At 40.7% G+C, this 26411-nt stretch overlaps 1 protein-coding gene across 3 annotated transcripts in view; it reads right to left on the bottom strand.

The window, feature by feature from the left end:
• Positions 1-26150, bottom strand: part of glrba (glycine receptor, beta a) — a 77426-nt gene extending 51276 nt beyond the window's left edge. For 2 of the 3 annotated variants that reach the window (XM_060915866.1, XM_060915868.1), the window contains exons 1-2: positions 25968-26150; positions 9191-9322 (exon numbers count right to left, since the gene is read on the bottom strand). In XM_060915866.1, coding sequence (XP_060771849.1) covers positions 9191-9312 — 122 coding nt within the window. In that variant the 5' untranslated portion in view covers positions 9313-9322; positions 25968-26150. The remainder of the gene's footprint in view (positions 1-9190; positions 9323-25967) is intronic. The other variant, XM_060915867.1, reaches the window with a different exon arrangement.
• Between the last annotated feature and the right edge of the window lie 261 nt (positions 26151-26411).

A 26411-nucleotide genomic window follows, 5' to 3' on the forward strand; every position in this document is an offset into this window, starting at 1 on the left:
GGCACGGTGGTGTAGTGGTTAGCGCTGTCGCCTCACAGCAAGAAGGTCCTGGGTTCGAGCCCCGGAGCCGGCGAGGGCCTTTCTGTGTGGAGTTTGCATGTTCTCCCCGTGTTCGCGTGGGTTTCCTCCGGGTGCTCCGGTTTCCCCCACAGTCCAAAGACATGCAGGTTAGGTTAACTGGTGACTCTAAATTGACCGTAGGTGTGAATGTGAGTGTGAATGGTTGTCTGTGTCTATGTGTCAGCCCTGTGATGACCTGGCGACTTGTCCAGGGTGTACCCCGCCTTTCGCCCGTAGTCAGCTGGGATAGGCTCCAGCTTGCCTGCGACCCTGTAGAACAGGATAAAGCGGCTAGAGATAATGAGATGAGATATATATATATATATATAAAATATGTTTTAAGTTTATTCTGTTTGAGACTGGATTTGTGCACAGTGTACCTCGCTGTTGTTCTTGTCTCTATTCATGCTGTTGTATTGTGTTGTTTGTTTTTGTTGGTTTTATTACTGTCCTGGATTTGTCAATAGTGATGTTGCATTTGTCTTTAATTAGTGTAGTGTTGTATGTGTATTTGTATCCCATTTTGTTTTATGTCACCTGCCTGGGGACTACGGATGAAAATTAGCAATTATGCTAACACTGGCATATTTACATTATGTATTTTATACTATTGTTCACAAATGTGCAGTGTCCTTCTCAAATAAACCAAATAAATAAAAATAAATAAATAATATTTTGTTGTGTTAGATGTGTATTATATATATATATATATATATATATATATATATATATATATATATATATATACACAATAGCATGCAGAAGTTTGGGCACCCTTGCTGAAAATGTCTGTTACCATGAATAGTTAAGTGAGCAGAAGATGAACTGATCACTAAAAGGCATAAGGGTAAAGATGACACATTTCTTTAATATTTTCCCCATGATTACATTTTTATTTCCATCATTTACAGGCGTAAAATACCAAAAAATGAAAAGGACCTGAAGCAAAAGTTTGGGCACCTGACATGGTCAGTACTTAGTAACACCCCCTTTGGCAAGTATCACAGCTTGTAAACACTTTTTGTAGCCAGCTAATAATCTTTCAGTTCTTACCTGGGGGATTTTCACCCATTCATCCTTGCAAAAGGCTTCCAGTTCTACAAGTTTCTTGGGCTGTCTTGCATGCACTGCTCTTTTGAGATCTATCCACAGATTTTCAATGATGTTTAGGTCAGGGGACTGTGAGGGCCAGAGCAAAACCTTCAGCTTGGGCCTCTTGAGGTATTCCATTGTAGATTTTGAGGTGTGTTTTGGATCATCGTCTTATTGTAGGACCCATCCTCTTTTTAACTTCAACTTTTTTACAGATGGTGTGATGTTCGCTTCCAGAATTTGCTGGTATTTATTCGAAACCATGCTTCCCTCGACCAGTGAAATGTGCCCTGTGCCACAACACAACCCCAAAGCAGTATCGATCCACACCCATGCTTCAGAGTTCTTTTCCTGGAATTTGGCACCCTTTTTTCTCCAAACATACCTTTGCACATTGTGGCCAAAAATTTCTATTTTGATTTCATCAGTCCACAGGACTTGTTTCCAAAATGCATCAGGCTTGCTTAGATGTTCATTTGCAAACTTCAGACGCTGAATTTTGTGGCTAGGATGCAGGAACGGTTTTCTTCTGATGACTCCCTCATGAAGGTCATATTCAGGTGTCGCTGCATAATAGAACAGTGCACCACCACTCCAGGGTCTGCTAAATCTTTCTGAAGGTCTTTTGCAGTCAAACAGGGGTTTTTATTTGCCTTTCTAGCGATCCAACGAGCAGTTCTTTCAGAAAGTTTTCTTCATCTTCCAGACCTCACCTTGATCTCCACTGTTTCTGTTAACTGCCATTTCTTAATAACATTACAATCTGAGGAAACAGCTACCTGAAAACACTTTGCTATGTCCTTGTAGCCTTCTCCTGCTTTGTGAGCATCAATTATTTTATTATTCAGAATGCGAGGGAGTTGCTTAGAGGAGCCCATGGCTGTTGATTTTAGGGACAAGTTTGAGGAGTCAGAGAATTTATACAGCTTTGAAATCTGCATCATGAAGAATTTGAACAAGCCACAGCTCAATAAGCTAATTAAGGTCTGGAACCTTGGTAAAAGTTACCTGAGAACTCAAATGTATTGGGGTGCCCAAACTTTCGCATGGTGTTCCTTTTCTTTTTTCACTCTCCAATTGTACAAAACAAAAATAATACACAAATCTTGCAGAAAACGCTGAAAAGAAATGTGTCGTCTTTACCTTTATGCCTTTTGGTAATCAGTTCATCTTCTGCTCACTTAACTATTCACAGTAACAGACATTTTTAGCAAGGGTGCCCAAACTTTTTCATGCCACTGTATATATATATATATATATATATATATATATATATATATATATATATATATGTTTTGTTTACATACACTCACCAGCCACTTTAAGAGGAATTTGTTGATTCTACGATTCCTGTTCTTGGCTGCAGGAGTGGAACCCAATGTGTTCTTCTGCTGTTGTATGCCGAGATGCTTTTCTGCTCATCGTGGTTGTAAAGAGTGATTATATGGGTTACTACATCCTTCCTGGCAGCTCAAACCAATCTGGCCATTTTCCGTCCACAGAACTGTTGCTCACTCAATGTTTTTTGTTTTTCGCACCAGTCTGTATAAACTCTCGAGACTGTTGGGTGTGAAAACCCCAGGAGATCAGCAGTTTCTGAAATACTCAAGCCAGTCCGTCTGGCACCAACACTCATGCCGCAGTGAAAGTCACAGTTTGAGATTACAATTTTTCCCGTTCTGATGTTTGAAGTGAACATTAACTGAAGATTTGTATCTATATGATTTTATGCACTGTGCTGCTGTCGAGGGATCGGCTGATTAGAGAACGGCATCAAACAGCAGGTGGATGGGAGTTCCTAATAAAGTGGCTGGTGAGTGTATACTGTCCTGTTATTCCATGAAGTTATGCAGCAGTGCTTGCCTTTTGGTTGTAAACAAGTCATGATAAAGAGGTTACTGTTTACGAAGTATCATGCAGCTCCTATTTTTAATCAGCTATTTGTTATAAGTAGAACAGTCACTGAATTACAGTAATTAAGCTACTTTTATCACATAACTTACAGTGAAGCTGGCTAGATTTGTAATTATACTAAGTAATGTTTTGATTAACTATATTAAAAGGCTTGTCAGCATTTTTATGACGCCACAGAAAATGCAGGAAAACATCAGTGTTTCTCTTCACACTCTGCAGCTTCTTCATACCAAGAGGATTTGTATCATCACGTCGCCTTTCGGCAGAACGCATTTGCATTATCAGCCTCCCTTACCATTTCCCATTCTCACCCTAATGTGGCTATTTGTCTCACTGCAGGATCCTTCCTGTTTGCCTGCAGAATATACCACTCCTTTTACAAAGATTATACATTTATTTCTTATTACAGTCTGATTATGCACCGTTATATTATTACGTCACAGTATCAGCAGTTCTGTTTTCATGTTTTGTTCATGTCGCCAAGTGCTCTTTGTTTTCATTCTATCCTTGTCGCTGGCCGTCTCCTCCCATTGGTCATTCGCCCTACTGTGTTCACCTCTTTTGTGTTTTCCTGATTAAGCTGTAATTAGTGCGTATTTAAAGCCCTGCTGTTTGACTGTCTCTTTGCGAAGTCAGTGTTTTCATGCCTTTCTAAGCCTTTGCTTACTAACCAGGTAACGGTTCACCCAATTCATGATTCGGTTCGACTCACGATATTTTTGAAAAAAAAAAAGAGAGAGAAAATTTTATTACCAAAAAAAAGCAACTTTTAGTTTCTGATTCATCAATTTAAAAAAAAAACCTTTGTACGACTGATCACCAATAATTATTTACAACTTTTATAAAGCTCGAAGTATGATATAATAGCCTATTAACTAAAATACTCCTTTTATTCTAAATAACCATTGATGAACATTTGTGAAGGCTGAATTCCGGTTTCGAGTTATATTTACACTCACTGGCCATTTTCTAAGGAACACCCATCCACCTGCTGTTTTATGCCGTTCTCTAACCAGCCGATCCCTCGACAGCAGCGCAGTGCATAAAATCATACAGATACAAATCTTCAGTTAATGTTCAATGGGAAAAATTGTGATCTCAAAGTGTGACTTTCTTTCACTGTGGCATGGGTGTTGGTTTGAGCCAGATGGACTGGTTTGAGTATTTCAGAAACTGCTGATCTCCTGGGGTTTTCACACACAACAGTCTCTAGAGTTTATACAGAATGGTGCGAAAAACAAAAAACACTGAATGAGCGACAGTTCTGTGGGTGGAAACAAACGCATTGTTGATAAGAGAGGTCAGAGGAAAATGGACAGATTGGTTCGAGCTTTTTTGCCAGGAAGGATATTGCCACTCATATAATCACTCTTTACAACCGTGGTGAGCAGAAAAGCATCTCAGCATGCAACAGCAGAAGAACACATTGGGTTCCACTCCTGCAGCCAAGAACAGGAATCTTCGAATCAACAACAAGTTCCTATTAAAGGGGCCGGTGAGTGTATTTGTACAGTCAATCGTGCAACGGATCAGTTTTTTTGCTGTGTGTTTTCCGTGGCATTAGAGCTGCGTTACTTCCATCTATGGTGACATGACATCACGTGCATTCCCTCTATTGTACGTTATCATCCTCCCTCTGCTGTCTAAACAATCTAATTGTTTAGACAATCTAATGGGCGGCACGGTGGTGTAGTGGTTAGCACGGTCGCCTCACAGCAAGAAGGTTCTGGGTTCGAACCCCGCGACCGGCAAGGGCCTTTCTGTGTGGAGTTTGCATGTTCTCCCCGTGTCTGTGTGGGTTTCCTCTGGGTGCTCTGGTTTCCCCCACAGTCCCAAGACATGCAGGTTAGGTTAGGCAGGTTAGGCCTTGGGATGAGGTGCCCTTGAGCGAGGCACCTAACTCCTGGGCGCTGTTAGCATGGCTGCCCACTGCTCTGGCTATGTGTGTGTTCACTGCTTCAGATGGGTCAAATGCAGAGAGGAAATTTCACAAGTACAGTGCTCAGCATAAATGAGTACACCCCCTTTGAAAAGTAACATTTTAAACAATATCTCAGTGAACACAAACAATTTCCAAAATGTTGACAAGACAAAGTTTAATATAACATCTGTTTAACTTATAACATGAAAGTAAGGTTAATAATATAACTTAGATTACACATTTTTTCAGTTTTACTCAAATTATGGTGGTGCAAAAATGAGTACACCCCACAACAAAAACTACTACATCTAGTACTTTGTATGGCCTCCATGATTTTTAATGACAGCACCAAGTCTTCTAGGCATGGAATGAACAAGTTGGCGACATTTTGCAACATCAATCTTTTTCCATTCTTCAACAATGACCTCTTTTAGTGACTGGATGCTGGATGGAGAGTGATGCTCAACTTGTCTCTTCAGAATTCCCCAAAGAAAATAATTTCTTTACATCACAAAGGTGAAGGCTACAAGAAGATCAGCAAAGCTTTACTTGTCAGTCAGAATACTGTAGCAAAAGTGGTACAAAAATTTAAGAAAGATGGAACTGCAACCATCTCACAGAGACGTCCAGGTCATCCACGGAGGTTAACACCTCGACAGGAGGGTCTTCTGATGAGAAGGGTTGAAGAAAATTGGCAGGCAAGTTCACTGCAGTTATCTAAAGAAGTAGAAAGTCAAACTGGGGTGACTATTTCCCGTGACACAATACGGCGTACACTGCAGAGGAATGGCATGCATGGATGCCGTCAACGAAAGAAGCCTCTCCTAAAGCCCAGGCACAAAAAAGCCCACCTAGAGTTTGCCAGGGCCCGTGCTGACAAAGATGAAGACTACTAGGACTCTATACTCTGGAGTGATGAGACCAAGATAAATGTTTTTGGAACTGATGGCTTCAAAACTGTATGGCGTCGCAAAGGTGAGGAATACAAAGAAAAATGCATGGCGCCTACAGTGAAACATGGTGGTGGCAGTGTCCTTATGTGGGGCTGCATGAGTGCTGCTGGTGTCGGGGAGCTGCATTTCATTGATGGCATCATGAATTCACAGATGTATTGCTTTATACTGAAAGAGAAGATGCTACCATCACTCCATGCCCTTGGTCGTCGTGCACTTTTCCAACATGACTAAACACACATCTAAGCCCACTGTTGGATTTCTGAAGAAGAACAGGGTGAAAGTGATTCAGTGGCCAAATATGTCTCCTGATCTGAACCCAATCGAACACCTATGGGGAATTCTGAAGAGACAAGTTGAGCATCGCTCTCCATCCAGCATCCAGTCACTAAAAGAGGTCATTGTTGAAGAATGGAAAAAGATTGATGTTGCAAAATGTCGCCAACTTGTTCATTCCATGCCTAGAAGACTTGGTGCTGTCATTAAAAATCATGGAGGCCATACAAAGTACTAGATGGAGTAGTTTTTGTTGTGGGGTGTACTCATTTTTGCACCACCCTAATTTGAGTAAAACTGAAAAAATGTGCAATCTAAGTTATATTATTAACCTTACTTTCATGTTATAAGTTAAACAGATGTTATATTAAACTTTGTCTTGTCAACATTTTGGAAATCGTTTGTGTTCATTGAGATATTGTTTAAAATGTTACTTTTCAAAGGGGGTGCACTCATTTATGCTGAGCACTGTATGTGATGAATAAAGTTGTGCTTTCTTTCTTTCTTAATTACAGCGAGGAAAAAATGAGAGATTACACAGCCTAATAATAATAATCACTCATAAATTCATATCGCAATTTATCATTGCATGATATATCGTTACATGCCTATTGCTTACCATATTTCCTCCTTCTCATGTTTTTAGTTACTTCCTAGTTTTAACAGATGTCTGTGTCGGTCATCTTTGATTATGGATTAATCTAATTTGATGGTTTTTTGGACCGTGCCATTGACTTTGACAATGTTTACGAATAGGTTTTCCCTATTTAAAAAATAATAATAAAAATAAAAAATAATTTTTCAGACTTGTGCCTGTCTCAACTCACTCCACATTACATTATAATGGTTTTTATTCTCCTGAGTTTTTCTGCAGTCAGTAAAGTAAGACAATTACGTGACCACAGCAGCACAGCAGCAGTTGAGATGCTCACGAACCATAGTGACTGCTGTTATACAGTATATTGTTTTTATACTGTATATTTACTTCCTATTTTTATTTAATTTATATCCTATTTTCCTTCAAGTATACAAAAATATTCTCGTCTACTCTATTCAGTGTCTGGTGTCAGTGTGTCCCTCACCACGTTCTGCACTGATCATTGCTGACTAGCAGCTCAGTGACAGTTGTGTTTTCCTCTCACCTCTCCTGTCCACGTTTGATTAATGAACCCTTGTTCTGTCTTCCAAATTAAATTACCATACTTTCTGGACTATAAAAGACAAGTTATCTGCTTTGCAATCCAATTTAGTCCATTCCAATCCTGGTTTAGTCTTTTCCAACATTTTCAAGGTTTCCTCTTATCACACCTCAACTTCCAATCTGGGATGTTTCATCACTTTGTCCGATAACAATATTATAGTCCAAGTTTATCCAGTATTCAGCATTGGTATACCTGTTTACAGATAGAGCAATAATCATTATCCTTAGATGTAAGTGTTGAGATGTGCTGTTCCTGGAAAAGAACAATGTCAAGGCACATCACAAAATGTACATCCATCGTTGATTATTTTCCTTTAACGGCATGCCCCGAAAGGTTTTATTCCCTATATCAGTGATTCCCAACCACTGTGCCGCGGCACATTAGTGTGCCGTGAGAGATCATCAGGTGTACCATGGGAAATTATCCAATTTCACTTAATTGTTCCGAAAATTATTTATTTACTGCCAATAATTTGTCTTTGTTCGTCTATGCCAGCGACGTATAGTGACAGGCAGAACAATTAAATACTCTTTCACTAGATGGCAGCAGGTAGCTAATTAACCTGTGTATTTACCTGTTGCCATTCAAACAACAGAATTAGTAATGCTTTGGGCATGACAGCGGTGATGGCGATTGATAAATATTTGAAAAGAAAAAGTACACAATCCAAACTGGGTCCTGGAGAAAATTCTGACCCAGATGAAGGCCCTAGTATGAGTAGAGGTCAGAAGAAAGCGAAAAAGGTGATTTTCCACAACCTATCTATGCGAGCTGGGCTTTTCAAGCATGACTGCTATAAAAACTAAAAAAGGAGAGTGACTCAGAGCTGTTGAGGAAGATCTTTGTGTGTGTCTTTCTTCAATTCCTGCGAGTATATCAGCTTTGTATTCAACTAAACAGACCCAGGTTTCACACTGAGTAAGTAAATTGTGAGTAAATTGAGATGAGATGATCATTATATTTCATTATATATACTTTTTGTGACATTTTTGTTTGGTGGTGTGCCGTTGGATTTTCAAATGTAATATATGTGCCGTGGCTCAAGAAAGGTTGGGAAACACTGCCCTATAATATTGCATGTACTGGCCCTAAAAGGCACGAAATGAAACCCCAGTTGCAAAACACAGAAAGAATTTATGCCATAGTAGAAGCATGTTTGCTTCCCGAAAGAACTATTTAAAGACGTTATATGTAATAGTAACACTTTTGGTGAACTTTTACTGACTTCCTGAACCAAAAATGGTTGAAGATCCATTAACCTAAAGGTTATTTAAGAAAAGAAATTGGCATCACTGAAGAAACTTTTTCGGGCACCTTTATTTTGAACAGTGTCGTGTGCTGCTAGTTTTTAGCCTGTTAGTGTTGTATTAAGATAATAAATATACCCTCCGTAAAAAAGAAGACCCATAGCAATGCTGAAACATGCCAATTCACTTTATATGTATCTTTTTTTCTTGAATTAGTGAAACTACAATGATGCTAATTTTTAGATAATGTCAAATTTGATCATCATCGCACGTTCTGTTGGTACCAAACAAACATCGGTGCACCTTCAAAGTAATGTTCGAGTCACAAAATGTCTGGAAAAATTCTAAAATGTTGCAAATAGGCTTATGCAAAATATCTCCAGGTTAGCTAATCCACCCAAATAAGTTAAAATTTAGTTACCAGGTGTAAAAGAAAATGGAATTACTGTTTTGTGTGTGTGTGTGTGTGTGTGTGAGAGAGAGAGAGAGAGAGAGAGACAGAAAGCAACACACAGTGAGACTCACGAAGGACAGACGACTGGTTTTTTGCCTTTCTTGCCTTTCTTGGGTTTGCCTCCTTCTTTTGCAGTGCCCTCAGCAGAAAACTGAACCAGCAACAGCAGCAAGAACAATAACCTCAAATCCATGACTGAACACCTGCATCACACACACACACACACACACACACACACACATACAGAGTACAGAGTGCCCTTAATAACCCAAACACCAATGCTCACCTGTTATCCTGCAGTCATTTATTGATCTCAAGTCTGACAGCATCTTCACAGCATCTTTTCGCCTCCCCCCCCCCATGTAACTCAAAAAGTAGTGAACAGATTTGGATGAAATTTGGTGGAAGGGTGAGCCATGGGCCAAGGAACAATTGATTAGATTTTGATCCAAATCTGGGATTCAGATATGTATGGATATCCAGGATTTGTTTTGCTGTTCCCAACGTAACTCAAAAAGTAGTGAATGGATTTGGATGAAATTTGGTGGACAGCTTTAACCCTTTGATGCAAAACATGGGTCAAAAGTGACCCGGCTAAGTTTTTAATCTTCTATATCTTTGCAATAAATTAATTCCATCATTCAGTATTCAAGGTATTCCTCAATTAACTTGTTTTTGATCATCATACATCCTTATTTTATTTTTTCCTTTCTTACTTTCTGAATAAAAACCCTTTTTGTATCACTACCCTTCTAATGCACAACATGGGTCAAAAATGACCTGCATTCATTTTCCAGGTTATTTCATGTATGGCTGAGTGTTTCTATGATATACTTTTGAGATAAATTCATTTTGTCATTTACTTTTCCAAATATGCAGTAAATATCTTGTTTTTGTTTAACACAAATCATTTTTATTTTTCCTTTCTTAAGTTATGAACAAGCACAGCTTTTGTAATTCTACATCAAGTTTACACACATGGGTCAGAACCGACCCGCATGCATTTACTACAGCGTTTGGTGGGAACTGTGAATTGTGCTTGTGTCAGACATTTCACAGCTCAGCACAGCGCCCTTTGCCCATCTAATACATGGAAGGAATGTTTTTCAATTGTTCGAACATTACCTTAGAAAAAAATTGATTATGTTTAGGTTCCCTTGAGAGTGAGTAGATTACTTGTCAGAAAGTTACAAGTAATTACTATTAGCTACCGAGCTGTTGACATATTCTACTTTAGTTAGCTAATTTTATTGTAGTTGGCTTAGCTAACTACATAGTTAATAAATAAATAACTGGCCCCATTCACTGCTAAAGTAATTACTTGAAACAAATTATTATTATTATTATTATTATTATTATTATTATTATTATTATTATTATTATAGTATTAAGACATTTAATTTTAAATCACACTTGGATGACCCATGTGTAGTAATATAAAAAGTATTTTTGTTCATAAAGTAGGAAAGAAAAAATTAAATTAATGATTTGTGGTAATTAAAAACAAGATATTTAAAGAATACTTGGAATATTCAATCATAAAATAAATTGATTTCAAAAGATAGAGCAAAGAAAAACCCAGTCAGCATGAAATAACCTGGAAAATGAATGCGGGTCATTTCTGACCCATGTTGTGCATTAGAAGGGGTGTGCATATGTTTTGCATCAAAGGGTTAATATTATCTTAGGTTCAAGTGATTTGATTTTGCTGTTGATACTATGTGGCTCGGCAGTGGTATGTGCGCTGCTGGGTACCCTTCTAGTTCAACACTGTCACTGTTTTAACACCATAAGAGATAATTCAACACAGAATAACATAATTAACCCTCCAGTTCATTCCAGAATGATGGCACTAATTCAACACTAAAGCGGTGGCTACAATTATCGACAGTCCATAATTATCGACACCTTTTCAGATCTACCAATAAAAAAACTATTTGACAAAGGTGCGTTTCAGTTACAACAGTTATTATTGGTTAATTAATCAACCGGAAGTCCCCACCCTGCCCTTTGATCTTGTCATCTGATGGCACAGCCCGTTACCTGAGACGGATTTTTTTTAGCGTGATCAGCAATTTGAGGAAAACCCGGACGTTATCATCACAGGTAAGCATGGTGGAAAGATCATGGACATGTTTTTACTGATCAAATTCACTGATATTTCATGATCTCCTTGTCGAAATCTACTTTGTTTCTTACTCTTTCATTTGACAGTCGCCATTTTGTATCTAAATGCGCGTTTGAGAATCACGTGAGGTGTCGATAATAGTGATCACTTTCACCGGTGTCCACCGTTATCGACACCCTGTGGAATTAAGTGACATTTACAACTGTTATGGCTCGATCTTTGTGTAACATTGTTGAAGTCGATGAAGTACTTTAAAAAATAAAAGTGCTGTGATTTATAATGTTTTTTTTTTCCTGATTCATAATAGAATGGAATGTTTATAGACTATTTGGAATCTGATTGCAATAAATAGAATTAGAGCAGAATTAAATTCCGAGCATGGAAAACATTACATGTTTGAAATGAGTAATTCCAGCGTTATGGACGTGACACTTGAACTCAAAATGGCAACAAATGACCCAGTGCATGTTTTATTGTCTCCCAGTATTTAAACAGGTGTTGCATATTTTAAGGCTGTACCATACTGGAGAAGTGATAGAACAAGAGCAATTCCCATAGTACATCTAGGGCATGCCAGAAAACGCCAATAAAAGATGCGTTATGGATGTGACAGAAAAAGTATCACTTTTCTTGGGTGACTATACATTTTTATCAAACTCTGTGAAATCGTAAACCTAATGTCGAAATAGAGATATCCATTTGATAGAGGGGTCCAAGGGGAATATTAAAAAATCTTTGTTTAAAATATTTTGTATTTCATGCAGAGTTTCGGAAGGAAAAGTCAGCGTTATGGATGTGACGAAATTCCGTTATGGATGTGACGCGTCTGAAATAGACATGGCATATGTTTAGAAAATCAGCAATTTAACCACCATAACCCTTTGAAAAACTCTCTAAATATCAGCTAAAACTATCAAAGTTCTTAAATAATATTTAGGATGGCTATTGTTTTGCTGTTTTGTGGATTTTAGCATACATTTCTGTGGCTTGTGGCAATAATATAGAATTGTACATGATCAAAGTTGATTTTAGCTTGGGTTTTACATTATAAGAAAGAAAGACTGACAGGGACATATTAGGTTGGTTACAAATTGGTTCAACTTATTCACATCTGTAAAATACAGGCCTAGGTGAGATCTCTGGGAGTGGTTTTGATGTATTACATGTTGCTTTATTTTTGCATGGTGAGGTTGACATTTACATGGAATTGCCCAAATACTCAGATTTTTCTATTCCATTCAGAAAATATTTTTTTTGCAGTTTGTTGTAAATATCTACCACATATTACAATATCAGTAGACATTTTATATTTTGGTTCGAGGAATGACATGCGACCTTTGACCTGGATTTTCATGCGGTCACAATGTTGATTACCCGTTGACATTTATTGGTAAACTAGAAATTAATACAAACAACAACGAATGATTAACAAAATGTGATCTGCGAAAATACTTAGAAAGTGGAACAAAAAGATTTTCTGACACAAGTTAAACATTGTTTACATTTGTTTACAAACATGAGAATTACTTCTTAATTTACGTAAGCATCGACATCGATATATTTATATAAAATATATTTTGTACTCAATATAAGGCGCTGTTTACACATACCCGGGTATTTTTAAAAACGCATATTTTCTAAACTCCCTTTTCCAAAATAACTTCGTGCACACAGCTGCGTTTTTTTTTTAAAATTACGTTCATATTGATCCACATAAATACGCTGTCAAGAGCTGTTAAACTACGCCAGAGTGTGCAGGCAACTTTTTTGACGACATCGACAGAAGCGCGCATGTGAGTACACTCACCCTGTATGTACGGACGTACCAACTCTGCGAGTGACAGGAGTGAGGATCGCGACATTCTGAAATTTTCCTGCCATTCCTCCGGGACGACAACGCCATTCTCGAAATTCTCCCACCAGATAGCAGTCCGTCCAGGTCGAACCCAAAATCGCCGACGCTGGCGGTGGTACGGTCGGGCTCTTTTGGTCACCAGAAGCTCTGCAATTGCTGCCCTCCGAGCCCTAATGCGTCTCTGCTGGTCAATGAGCTTTATGAGCTTTATTCTCAAAAGCAAACAGGCGAATATTGCTCTTAATAACAGAAGTTTATTTAGTCAAGCCTTTTGATATTGAAGATAATAAGTGTTAAATGTGATTTTTAGCTTGCGTACCCTGATTGTAAAACAACCCTTAACTGTTATATGAGTACATTTAACACTCAAAAGTTTAATTCGAGACTGTAATTCAAGTTAATTCATACTGTTAATACTGTATATTGGTATTGGTAAAACACAGATTGTTGTTGTTGTTGTTGTTGTTCTCTAAGCCTGAATTCAAAATCAACAAAGGTAAGAATTTAGTAAGTATCATGTTTATTCATCTGTGAATTAGTTGTCTCATAGAACAAGTTTATTCGACAGCTCGTTTAGAGTTTAAAACGAATAAAAGTCATTAAGTTCAATATGAGTTGTTTTACAATCAGGGTACGCAAGCTAAAAATCACATTGAACACGTATTATCTTCAATATCAAAAGGCTTGACTAAATAAACTTGGTTGTTTATTGTAGCCCTGTGATAGCTCTATTTACCATGCAAAAAAAAAATTTGGTGATAACGTTATTTTTGGTGAATGTATGGCAATATATGTCATATTTAGCAAAATTACTCGTGTCATTTAGAAAAAGTGCTTTTTTGACCACAGGGATGCACTTACCGTAAATCATTCTTTATACCATAAAACAAATATTTGGTTCCATATCATTGGAAACATAGTTAAGTTTTAATGTTGAATGCCAGTAAGTTTTCAGACTATTTTGATCAAATTAGTATGTAATTGTGTCAAAAAAATGTCCTCTCCGAGACAGCTAATTTTTCAATATAAAATAACATATCTAAAGTGATTATTTTCATGGGTGGCACGGTGGTGTAGTGGTTAGCGCTGTCGCCTCACAGCAAGAAGGTCCTGGGTTCGAGCCCCGGGGCCGGCGAGGGCCTTTCTGTGCGGAGTTTGCATGTTCTCCCCGTGTCCGCGTGGGTTTCCTCCGGGTGCTTCGGTTTCCCCCACAGTCCAAAGACATGCAGGTTAGGTTAACTGGTGACTCTAAATTGACCGTAGGTGTGAATGTGAGTGTGAATGGTTGTCTGTGTCTATGTGTCAGCCCTGTGATGACCTGGCGACTTGTCCAGGGTGTACCCCGCCTTTCGCTCATAGTCAGCTGGGATAGGCTCCAGCTTGCCTGCGACCCTGTAGAAGGATAAAGCGGCGAGAGATAATGAGATGAGATGAGATTATTTTCATCCTAAAATGTGGTCAAGATATTGGGACATAAATATTAAAGCCGCAAGCGGCCTCGACGGGCCCTCGCGCCAGCGGCCAAGGGGGGCGGGGGCATGCGTCCCCGCGAAATACCTTCCACAGCTTCTTCGGCAAGAGACATTACTCCTACAATGGCGACAAACCACAGAAATGGACACATGGCAACAATAGGGTCTCGCACTGAACGGTGCTCGGGGGGCGCTATAGAGGCCCTGAGGCCGGCCTGGATCTGGGCTTCTGGTTCTCAGTAGCGGTGGCAGTCTAAGAAAAAGGAGCCAAATTTCGTGCGTTGTCGACCATGGCAAGCGCCCCAATAAGGGTCTTGTAAAGAGTTTGCTTGCCAAGTTTGACAAATCAGAAGCTGCAATATCACTTTTGCCATAACCAGCACCCCCAGGGGCGAAAGTGCACAAAATTTGGCGTATATGTCAGGTGAGCTTTGAAGAGTTTGCGTATGAAGTTTGATGACAATTGAGTAAATAGAAGATGAGAGATAGATTTTTGAAGAATAAATTTTTTGGTTTTTCCCATGTCAGTAGGTGGCGCTATGCTGTACATGAGCGATTATGAGTTGGAAAAATAAGTGTCTACAACAGCAACGTACTATCACAAGGTAGTGGTGTGAAGGAAAAGCATTATGGAATTATTTACCAAAAACCCGTTTTGGAGCAATTGCGTCGGCCAAAAACAGCGCCCCCCATGGACGAAAATTCCCAAAATGTGGTATACATGACATGGGAGGTAGGAAGAGGGTGGCCGTGAAGTTTGACCAGATGTGTGGAAAGATTGGATTTTTTGCCCAAAAATAGCGCCCCCAGTGGCGAAAGTGCACAAAATTTGGCGTATATGTCAGGTGAGCTATGAAGAGTTTGCGTATGAAGTTTGATGACAATTGAGTAAATAGAAGATGAGATATAGATTTTTGAAGAATAAATTTTTTGGTTTTTCCCATGTCAGTAGGTGGCGCTATGCTGTACATGAGTGATGATGAGTTGGAAAAATAAGGGTCTACAACAGCAACGTACTATCACAAGGTAGTGGTGTGAAGGAAAAGCATTATGGAATTATTTACCAAAAACCCGTTTTGGAGCAAGTGCGTCGGCCAAAAACAGCGCCCCCCATGGACGAAAATTCCCAAAACGTGGTATACATGACATGGGAGGTAGTAAGAGGGTGGCCGTGAAGTTTGACCAAATTTGAGGAAAGATTGGAATTTTTGCCCAAAAATAGCGCCCCCAGTGGCGAAATATCACAGAAATTGGGTAACATATCAGAAGCCCAATGAGTGATTTGCGTGTGAAGTATGAGCAGTTTTGAGCAATCAGAAGATTTGTTATGAATTTTTAAGCATGTAAAATTTTGCATCGAAAATTGATTGACGTATAACTTCTGAACGGTTGATCCTACGTGAAACGTATTTAGTAACTTTTGTCAGCCATGTCTGTAGATGATGTGTATCAATTTTGGTGACATTCCTATGAACGGTCTAGGAGGAGTTGTGCCGTCTTCGTGGCCATGCATTTCGCACAAAAGTGAAATTACCTCACTTCCTGTTGGGCGTGGCTAATGCATTGGCATTACATTTTTGTCCGGCTTAGTGAGATACATACGCGTACCAAATGGCATGCCACTACTACAAACGACATGGCACCCAGGCACCTTAATGCGGGAGGCCAAAATCACAACGACTTAGGGGGCGCTATAGAGGCCCGGAGCCCCGGCTAAGTTTGGCCTTCTGGTTCTGAGTAGCGGTGGCAATTCTCGGAACTGGTGCCAAATTTCGTGCGTTTTCGCCCATGGCAAGCGCCCCGAAAATGGCCCAACAGCGGAGAAAAATAAAGAAGAAGAAGAAGACGGAAGAAGAAGAAGAAGAAGACGGAAGAAGAAGAATAATAGTGAACTCTTACAAGAACAATAGGGCCTTCGCCCATAGGGCTCGGGCCCTAATTAGAGACAACTAACACAAAGCTTACAGCCTTATATTTAAAAGCACTATGGAAGTAGTGGATTCTGAATTGTCAAAAAAAATGTCCTGTCCGAGAATCACTTCATTTGTTTCTCCCATCTTACAGCAGATTACACAAAACTACCATACACACATGTCAAAAAATTACCTGAAATCTGTTCTTTAACTTGTCCTTCACTTAAAAACTGGTACAAGAACCAGTCTGAATCGGTTTGAATTTTGGACCCCTGTGACACAAACTTTGTACCCTGATTGTAAAACAACCCTTATTCAACAGCTCGTTTAGAGTTTAAAACGAATAAAAGTCGTTAAGTTCAATATCCCATCAAGTATTTGAAGGAAATTCAGTGTTTATTATGATTAAAATGTCATGTCCTCTCCGAGAGGACATGACATTTTAATCATAATAAACCATTCAAGAACCAGTTTGAATCAATATCACCTTGTCACTTTAACTACAATGTCACTCTTATCATATCATACATGTCAACCTTTGGTCAATCAAACCTGTATAACCAACCTCCAAAATCCATATTTCCCTTATAAAATCCTTATAAGATGCAAATTAAAATAATTTACCTAAAATTTGAATGATAATTAGCAACGATATATCCAAGTTACTTTTTATTCAATATTAATAACAATAAACCTTCAGAATGAATACAAAGCTCCAATGTTTGACAAAAACACAAAGTGTCACTCTAATGTTCTGAATTGTACTCCAAGACAGCTTTTTTAGCAGTCTGCACCAATACCTCACGAGGCTGCATGTCACAGCAAGTGTCTGTGTTGATCTTGCCGGAGTGCCCATTCAGAATCTTTTCAGTCGCTAGTGAAAGTCGCTCAGGTGGAAATACGCATTTCAAACAAAATGTTACTTCACGGTTGGCGGGATTCTCGCAATGCGGTGTGCGCATGATCAGAAGTGGAACGAAGTCTCGCTACCACAAGATAACGCGCGGTTTCATAAGACTCTTTACTGGCTGTCTGTGCTTTCTGTGGTGTACAGTACGTTTGTAAATGTTATGCGCTCTTTTATCATCATGGGAATTGATTATAGCTCTAAATAAATATTGAAGTTTTTTTAAAGAATCCGTATAACTTTATTTGTACGCCCGTATACTACGTTTATTGAATCAAATCCGTATAAAATACGGACATTCCGTATAGGTTGACATGTATGTCATATTGTCATTTTAATTTTATCCACGCGTCATTTTAGAGCAATTCCAGCGTTATGGACGTGACACTTGAACTCAAAATGGCAACAAATGACCCAGTGCATGTTTTATTGTCTCCCAGTATTTAAACAGGTGTTGCATATTTTAAGGCTGTACCATACTGGAGAAGTGATAGAACAAGAACAATTCCCATAGTACATCTAGGGCATGCCAGAAAACGCCAATAAAAGATGCGTTATGGATGTGACAGAAAAAGTATCACTTTTCTTGGGTGACTGTACATTTTTATCAAACTCTGTGAAATCGTAAACCTAATGTCGAAATGGAGATATCCATTTGATAGAGGGGTCCAAGGTGAATATTAAAAAATCTTTGTTTAAAATATTTTGTATTTCATGCAGAGTTTCGGAAGGAAAAGTCAGCGTTATGGATGTGACGAAATTCCGTTACGGATGTGACGCGTCTGAAATAGACATGGCATATGTTTAGAAAATCAGCAATTTAACCACCATAACCCTTTGAAAAACTCTCTAAATATCAGCTAAAACTATCAAAGTTCTTAAATAATATTTAGGATGGCTATTGTTTTGCTGTTTTGTGGATTTTAGCATACATTTCTGTGGCTTGTGGCAATAATATAGAATTGTACATGATCAAAGTTGATTTTAGCTTGGGGTTTACATTATAAGAAAGAAAGACTGACAGTGACATTAGGTTGGTTACAAATTGGTTCAACTTATTCACATCTGTAAAATACAGGCCTAGGTGATATCTCTGGGAGTGGTTTTGATGTATTACATGTTGCTTTATTTTTGCATGGTGAGGTTGACATTTACATGGAATTGCCCTTTAGTTATTTGCCATATTTTATCTGCTGCCTTTTTTTTTTTACTTTGTTACTGGCAACAGGCCTGCCATTGTATATTGTACATAATACGCTGGTGTTTTTTTGTTTTGTTTTTGCCCACCCATTTTTGTGATTTTTATTCTTTTTGTGATTTTATTTTCTTGCCCTTTTAATGTACCGCTCTTCGCCCTTCTAATTGCCCTTCGGGGATAAATAAAGTTTTGTCTAAGTCTAAGGCCGAATCCCATTTCACCCCTTGGACCAACCCCTTAGCCCTTCCCCTCCATTTTGCGCGTTCACGTGAAGGGGTAGGGGTATCCCAATCCCAGTTAACGCGGAGGGGTAGGGGAAGGCGTAGGGCTTCTGTACCCCTCCAAACGGAGATTTTCCTGGAGCAGACTCCGAACGAAGGGGTTTGAGTGATTTCCCACAATGCCATGCGGATTTCAGCGAGATTTCATGCGGATTTCAGAAAGATGGCGGTTCCCGCGGCGAAAGATTGTCATAAATGTATTTTCTCCATTATTTACGTGTTTTAAGTTGTTATCCAGAGGAAACACGCCGCTTGATTCGCTTTCGAGCTGAGAATGAGCAGCGATTTCTGAAATCCAAGCTGCTGCTAAAAAGCTTTGGGAGTGAGTATTGTTTTCGGTTGCTTTACTGCGTACGTTTTGTTCTGTTATTCTCGCTTTTATTGTTTACATGAGTGTTCTGACACCTCATTCTGTCGGATGTGGTGCACGAAGCGCCAAAGATATCCCATTCAGTGGTGTTAGTTAACAAATCACACCCTGCCAGCAGAGATTTCTGCCTCTGACTGTAGCGGCTGGTCGCAGCCAATGACGCGTCGCGTTTTGCTAACGTAAACGCTGACGGAGGTACGCGATGACGTATGCGATCGTTGAAGGGCTATCCCAATACGTAAGGGTTGAATTTCAAGCCCTATCCCTTGTAGCTCAGTTTCAAGGGGAAGGGCCAAGGGGAAGGCGGAGGGGAAGGCGGAGGGGTAGGGGTAGAAATTAGAATTGGGATTGGGCCTAAGAGAATCACTTCATTTGTTTCTCCCATCTTACAGCAGATTACACAAAACTACCATACACACGTCAAAAAATTACCTGAAATCTGTTCTTTAACTTGTCCTTCACTTAAAAACTGGTACAAGAACCAGTCTGAATCAGTTTGAATTTTGGACCCCTGTGACACAAACTTTGTACCCTGATTGTAAAACAACCCTTATTCAACAGCTCGTTTAGAGTTTAAAACGAATAAAAGTCGTTAAGTTCAGTATCCCATCAAGTATTTGAAGGAAATTCGGTGTTTATTATGATTAAAATGTCGTATTGTGTAAAAATGGTCTAAATTAGCCGTTAGCTTGAGCTCTGCAGGGTGAGGTGAGCTGAGGTGAGGTGAGTAGTGATGTGTCGGTCGCGAACGATCCGGTTCAAAGAGTGAACGACGGGAGCCGGCTCTTCGGTGGGAGCCGAGTTGGGGAGCCGAATTAGTTTTTTGTCCTTAGGTGCCTCAGAGAGAGAGAGAGAGAGAGAGAGAGAGAGTTCAGCTCAGCTGAAGGATGATTGTCTATTTGACAACCATGATCATTGTTTTGTTGCCGTGAATTCCTAAAGCTCATGATATAAATTGTCGCTCATAAATTGACAGGTTCGGTCGGCAACCGCCTTGGCATGGCCAGATTAATCTGTGGTATACAACATACTTATTTTATATACTTATTTAATATTTTATTTAATAAAATATTTTGTTGCACATTGTTCTGCGTTTGTTAAAATAATTTCCAACTTTGCTTCATAGTTTCTTAGGCCTGATTTATACTTCATAATTTATTTTGTGGCATTTTGTTCAAGGTCGAGTGTGAAATAAAGCCATAAAGGATAAACAGTTGATGTCTTCTGTGTATTTTATATTGGTAATATAACACAGTTTTGCATTATGTTTGTGAGAAAATAATTTATTAATTGGTAAGTAAGTTTTATTTCTGGGCGGCACGGTGGTGTAGTGGTTAGCGCTGTCGCCTCACAGCAAGAAGGTCCTGGGTTCGAGCCCCGTGGCCGGCGAGGGCCTTTCTGTGCGGAGTTTGCATGTTCTCCCCGTGTCCGCGTGGGTTTCCTCCGGGTGCTCCGGTTTCCCCCACAGTCCAAAGACATGCAGGTTAGGTTAACTGGTGACTCTAAATTGACCGTAGGTGTGAATGGTTGTCTGTCTATGTGTCAGCCCTGTGATGACCTGGCGACTTGTCCAGGGTGTACCCCGCCTTTCGCCCGTAGTCAGCTGGGATAGGCTCCAGCTTGCCTGCGACCCTGTAGAAGGATAAAGCGGCTAGAGATGATGAGATGAGATACATGGTTATGATTTGCTATAACATTTTTCTTGAATTATTTATGATATTCTCATTTCACCCCTCCACCCTTTTTACTAATGGTACAGTGTGATTCTGGGCGCGGGATTAGCGCAGTTTAGAGCAGCTGTCAGTTTCTCTCTGCGCGCAACAGAGGTGTACATTCTAGAAGTTGCTAAGCAGGAGCAGGTGTGATAAATTATGAAGTCCGGATATCACACTGTGTGTGAAAAAAAATCACCTTTTTTCATAGGTATCTTTATTGTATAATTAAGTCTAGATGTTTTGCCATTGTTCATGTGTGGATTTGTTGATATTGTTAAGTATTTAACTTTAATATTTTGCACATTAGCTGTGGTCAGAGATATCATTGCTATTGTTCATGTGTGGATTTATTGATACTGTTGCTAAGTATTTAACTTGAATATTTGAACATTTGCTGTGTTTTCTAATAAATGTGTGATGCCTAAAAGAAACCAAAAACACTTAGCGGATTTCTTGCAGTGCACTATGTGATTGTATCAAAAAACTATAGTTATTCATCAAGGCATAGATTTGATCACATACAATAAGTCAATAAATGGAGGAAACAAAGGAATACATTTTGTAATCCTGATTATTGATGATGTTTGCTGGAGGGCTCTGGAGTCTCCATAATGTGCATACAGAATGTTATAAATCCACACTGATACAGTGATGCATGCAATTTCTCTCAACACAAACATTTGGATTGAATGAACTCCATAGGCTACTGAGTGGCCTAATAATAGTTGCTCATAAAAGAAAAAAATATATTAGTGCTGTCAAAAATGTCACGTTATTAACGCGTTAACTTGACTCAATTTTAACGGCGATAATTTTTTTATCGCGAGATTAACGCTCTGTAGCATGATGTAGGTTTTTCATAAGCTTTTGAAACTGCCAGGAACTTGGAACAGAGACTTTGCTTAGAAAAACGATATCAGCTAGCCACGCCACGCCCCGCACAGCCAGAGTCCTCTGCCCTCCTCCCTCAAAGAACCAGCGCGGGCAGGGCGCAATAGTAGAGATGGGATTTATGGCTCTTTGATGGGATCCGCATCTTTGTGATCCGTTCTTTGAAAAGAGCCGTTCAAAAGACTGGCTCATTTGGCTCTTTTTAAATATTCATTCAGTTTTAAGAAGACAGCGTCTAAAGAAGCCAGATCCCTCTGAACTGTAAACTCAATGCTATCCCAGAAATCCTTCCTGTAATATGCAAATTTGACCGCCTCTGATTGGACAGCGCGACGCATCAACAGGCAGAAAGTGTAAAAGTACAAAATGTGTTAAGTGAGCTGAAACAGTAAAGATCAGATTCAATGCAATATTTATCAACGAACAACTTAAAGTTAATATAATAGTGCACTTTATATTATAATCAAGCATGTCAAGCCTACCGTCACTGTGTAACCTATCTCTCTGATAGACTAACTCAAGCAGTAGATTACTTCACTCATGGTTTTCTTGTTATGCCGCTTTTCCACTACCAACGCGGCTGAGTCAGGCTGAGCCGTGCGGTGCTGAGTCGGGCTGAGTGGGGCTGTTGGAGTTGCATTTCGACTACAACCGCGCTGAACCGTGCTGGCTGGAAGTGGGTGGACACATTGGGTGGAGTTAGCGAAAGTGGGTGGACGTCACGTGATGTCGTTAAGCAGCGCAAACAGTGACATCAGTGAGCTTTTAAGCGGTAGTCTCACGACCCGGATAGTAAACAATAAACATGGAGGACATGGAGTCGTTAGTGTTGCTGGTCTTGGTGCTGTGGCTTGTTGTCACCGACAACGCCAACAGATACTGGCAAGAGCGTATAGATGAGGCGAGGCGCATAAGGCTTCAGAAATTCTCGTAATTCGTAATTCTTCTTCTTCCGGGTTTACGGTGTTTACAGATCCCAGCGCGCTCGCGGGGCGTATGTGGGCATGTGAGGACACTCCTCCTCACCAATCAGTGCACAGGGGAGTGTCTGCTCACGCCCCCAGCCTCACTTGGCACGGTTTGGCTCGCTTCAGCCCCACTCCAAAACGGTGCGAGTTTTAGGGGCTAAGCAGGGCTGAAGCGAGCTGAGTCGTGCTGGTTTTTGGTAGTCGAAACGCGAGCCGTGTCGGGCTGAAGTGAGCTGAAGTGAGCTGAAAAAGGGTAGTGGAAAAGGGCCATTAGTCTCGGGACGAAGAGCCACGGTGCTCAGCTTAGGTTTCAGTTTGCAGTGGCTGTGTCAAGACGTGTTATGCTTTGCAATAAGAAAAACACTGGTACAAAACAAGCCCATTCACTTTTTTATGCTGGTAAGAGAATTACAATGGTTTCTCGTGTGACAAAAATGTGCGATTAAATTGCGATTAATCGCGAGTTAACTATGACAGTCGCGACATTAATCGCGATTAAATATTTTAATCGCTTGACAGCACTAATATTTGAAAATATTGAGCAAAATATGAATCATTAATCATTGGCGGCTAGCGGATATCGTTTTTCTAAGCAAAGTCTCTGTTCCAAGTTCCTGGCAGTTTCAAAAGCTTATGAAAAACCTACATCATGCTACAGAGCGTTAATCTCGCGATAAAAAAATTATCGCCGTTAAAATTGAGTCAAGTTAACGCGTTAATAACGCGACATTTTTGACAGCACTAATATATATATCTTCCATATATATCACGGAGGGGCGGCACGGTGCTGTAGTGGTTAGCACTGTCGCCTCACAGCAAGAAGGTCCTGGGTTCGAGCCCCGGGGCCGGCGAGGGCCTTTCTGTGCGGAGTTTGCATGTTGTCCGCGTGGATTTCCTCCGGGTGCTCCGGTTTCCCCCACAGCACAAAGACATGCAGGTTAGGTTAACTGGTGACTCTAAATTGACCGTAGGTGTGAATGTGAGTGTGAATGGTTGTCTGTGTCTATGTGTCAGCCCTGTGATGACCTGGCGACTTGTCCAGGGTGTACCCCGCCTTTCGCCCGTAGTCAGCTGGGATAGGCTCCAGCTTGCCTGCGACCCTGTAGAACAGGATTAAGCGGCTAGAGATAATGAGATGAGAAAAATGTGCGATTAAATTGCGATTAATCGCGAGTTAACTATGACAGTCGCGACATTAATCGCGATAAAATATTTTAATCGCTTGACAGCACTAATATTTGAAAATATTGAACAAAATATGAATCATTAATCATTGGTGGCTAGCGGATATCGTTTTTCTAAGCAAAGTCTCTGTTCCAAGTTCCTGGCAGTTTCAAAAGCTTATGAAAAACCTACATCATGCTACAGAGCGTTAATCTCGCGATAAAAAAATTATCGCCGTTAAAATTGAGTCAAGTTAACGCGTTAATAACGCGACATTTTTGACAGCACTAATATATATATCTTCCATATATATCATGGAGGGGTGGCACGGTGGTGTAGTGGTTAGCGCTGTCGCCTCACAGCAAGAAGGTCCTGGGTTCGAGCCCCGGGGCCGGTGAGGGCCTTTCTGTGCGGAGTTTGCATGTTGTCCGCGTGGGTTTCCTCCGGGTGCTCCGGTTTCCCCCAAAGACATGCAGGTTAGGTTAACTGGTGACTCTAAATTGACCGTAGGTGTGAATGTGAGTGTGAATGGTTGTCTGTGTCTATGTGTCAGCCCTGTGATGACCTGGCGACTTGTCCAGGGTGTACCCCGCCTTTCGCCCGTAGTCAGCTGGGATAGGCTCCAGCGACCCTGCAGAAGGATAAAGCGGCTAGAGATAATGAGATGAGATGAGATATATATCATGGAATGTTCATTTTAAGGCAACAGTCTATTCAGTCTAATGGCCCTTTTCAGCTCACTTCAGCCCGACACGGCTCGCGTTTCGACTACCAAAAACCAGCACGACTCAGCTCGCTTCAGCCCTGCTTAGCCCCTAAAACTCGCACCGTTTTGGAGTGGGGCTGAAGCGAGCCAAACCGAGCCGAGTGAGGCTGGGGGCGTGAGCAGACACTCCCCTGTGCACTGATTGGTGAGGAGGAGTGTCCTCACATGCCCACACACGCCCCGCGAGCACGCTGGGATCTGTAAACACCGCAAACCCGGAAGAAGAATAATTACGAATTACGAGAATTTCTGAAGCCTTATGCGCCTCGCCTCATCTATACGCTCTTGCCAGTATCTGTTGGCGTTGTCGGTGACAACAAGCCACAGCACCAAGACCAGCAACACTAACGACTCCATGTTTATTGTTTACTCTCCGGGTCGTGAGACTACCGCTTAAAAGCTCACTGATGTCACTGTTTGCGCTGCTTAACGACATCACATGACGTCCACCCACTTTCACTAACTCCACCCAATGTGTCCACCCACTTCCAGCCAGCACGGTTCAGCGCGGTTGTAGTCGAAATGCAACCCCAACAGCCCCACTCAGCCGCGTTTGTAGTGGAAAAGCGGCATAATTCTGACAGTTCGGCATTTAAAATGTTCAGATACCAAATAACTGTATCACCTAAACTTGCTAGGCAGCTGATCACACGCGTAGTAAAGTAAAAGTGCCAGCCAAAAACAGACTTCAAATTCAGTTGCTTGAGCTTGAAAATTTTACCGGAGGGGCCCTAAATTGTAATCTTTCATAGGGACCAAGATTTCTAGCGGCGCCCCTGGTAAGAAGAGCCAAAAGAGTCGACTCCCGAAAAAGAGCCGAAATTCCCATCACTAGAGGTGAGCTGAGGTGAGCCAGAGACGGCGCGCGCAGAGGTTGCAGGGAGTTACTGAAGCAAACTCACGCGCACAAAATAATAAAATCAAGCAGCAGCAGAAGAAGAAAACAACGGCCGGGCTGAGTGAAGTTTGACTTGGGGAAGTTGCACTGTCATGCGCATTAAACACCCACACTGCACTGACCGGGACTTGTCCTCAACTGCTCACAGGCTGCGTCCCAAACCGCAGAGGATTAATTAATAGGCGGAAGTAGGACGCGAAACCCGAGGTCGGTCGCGCGTGCGCGCGCGCATCAGGAACGCATATTAAACAGTGTTTAGTAAAGGTACTGTTTACTAGTCTGCGGTTTAATGTGCGGTTCGGGACGCAGCTCCGGTCCTTACCTCGTGAAGTCCGGCCAAAAAATATTTATATAAACATATAAATCCTTGCTCACTCAAACGCACAGACGTCCGGTTATAACAACACACTGCCGTCCGGTTATAACAACACACTGCCGCTGTCATACTCCATCTCTGTCCCGTCTGTCTGTGTGCGCGCGCGAATCCGGTTGTGTCCGATGAAAGACAGCAGGAACGGGACGGATCGGATTCCGCGTGCACAGCAGAGGACCGCGCGCGCACTTCGATATGCAACGTCCCAGCCGGCACGAGCGAGTGCGCGAGCGCCATTTTTTTTTTTTTTTCAAAATATGAAGCTCGTGAACGTCAAGTGACAAACCCTGCATCACTGGAGGCAATTAAAAGTTTTTAACATTTCTGGTGTTCTGAGAGAGTGAAGAGTGTGTGTGTGTGTGTGTGTGGTTAGGGAAGTTCTCTGCAGGTCTC

This window comes from Neoarius graeffei, chromosome 3, assembly GCF_027579695.1.
Source record: "Neoarius graeffei isolate fNeoGra1 chromosome 3, fNeoGra1.pri, whole genome shotgun sequence".
Classification (NCBI taxonomy): Eukaryota; Metazoa; Chordata; class Actinopteri; order Siluriformes; family Ariidae; genus Neoarius; species Neoarius graeffei.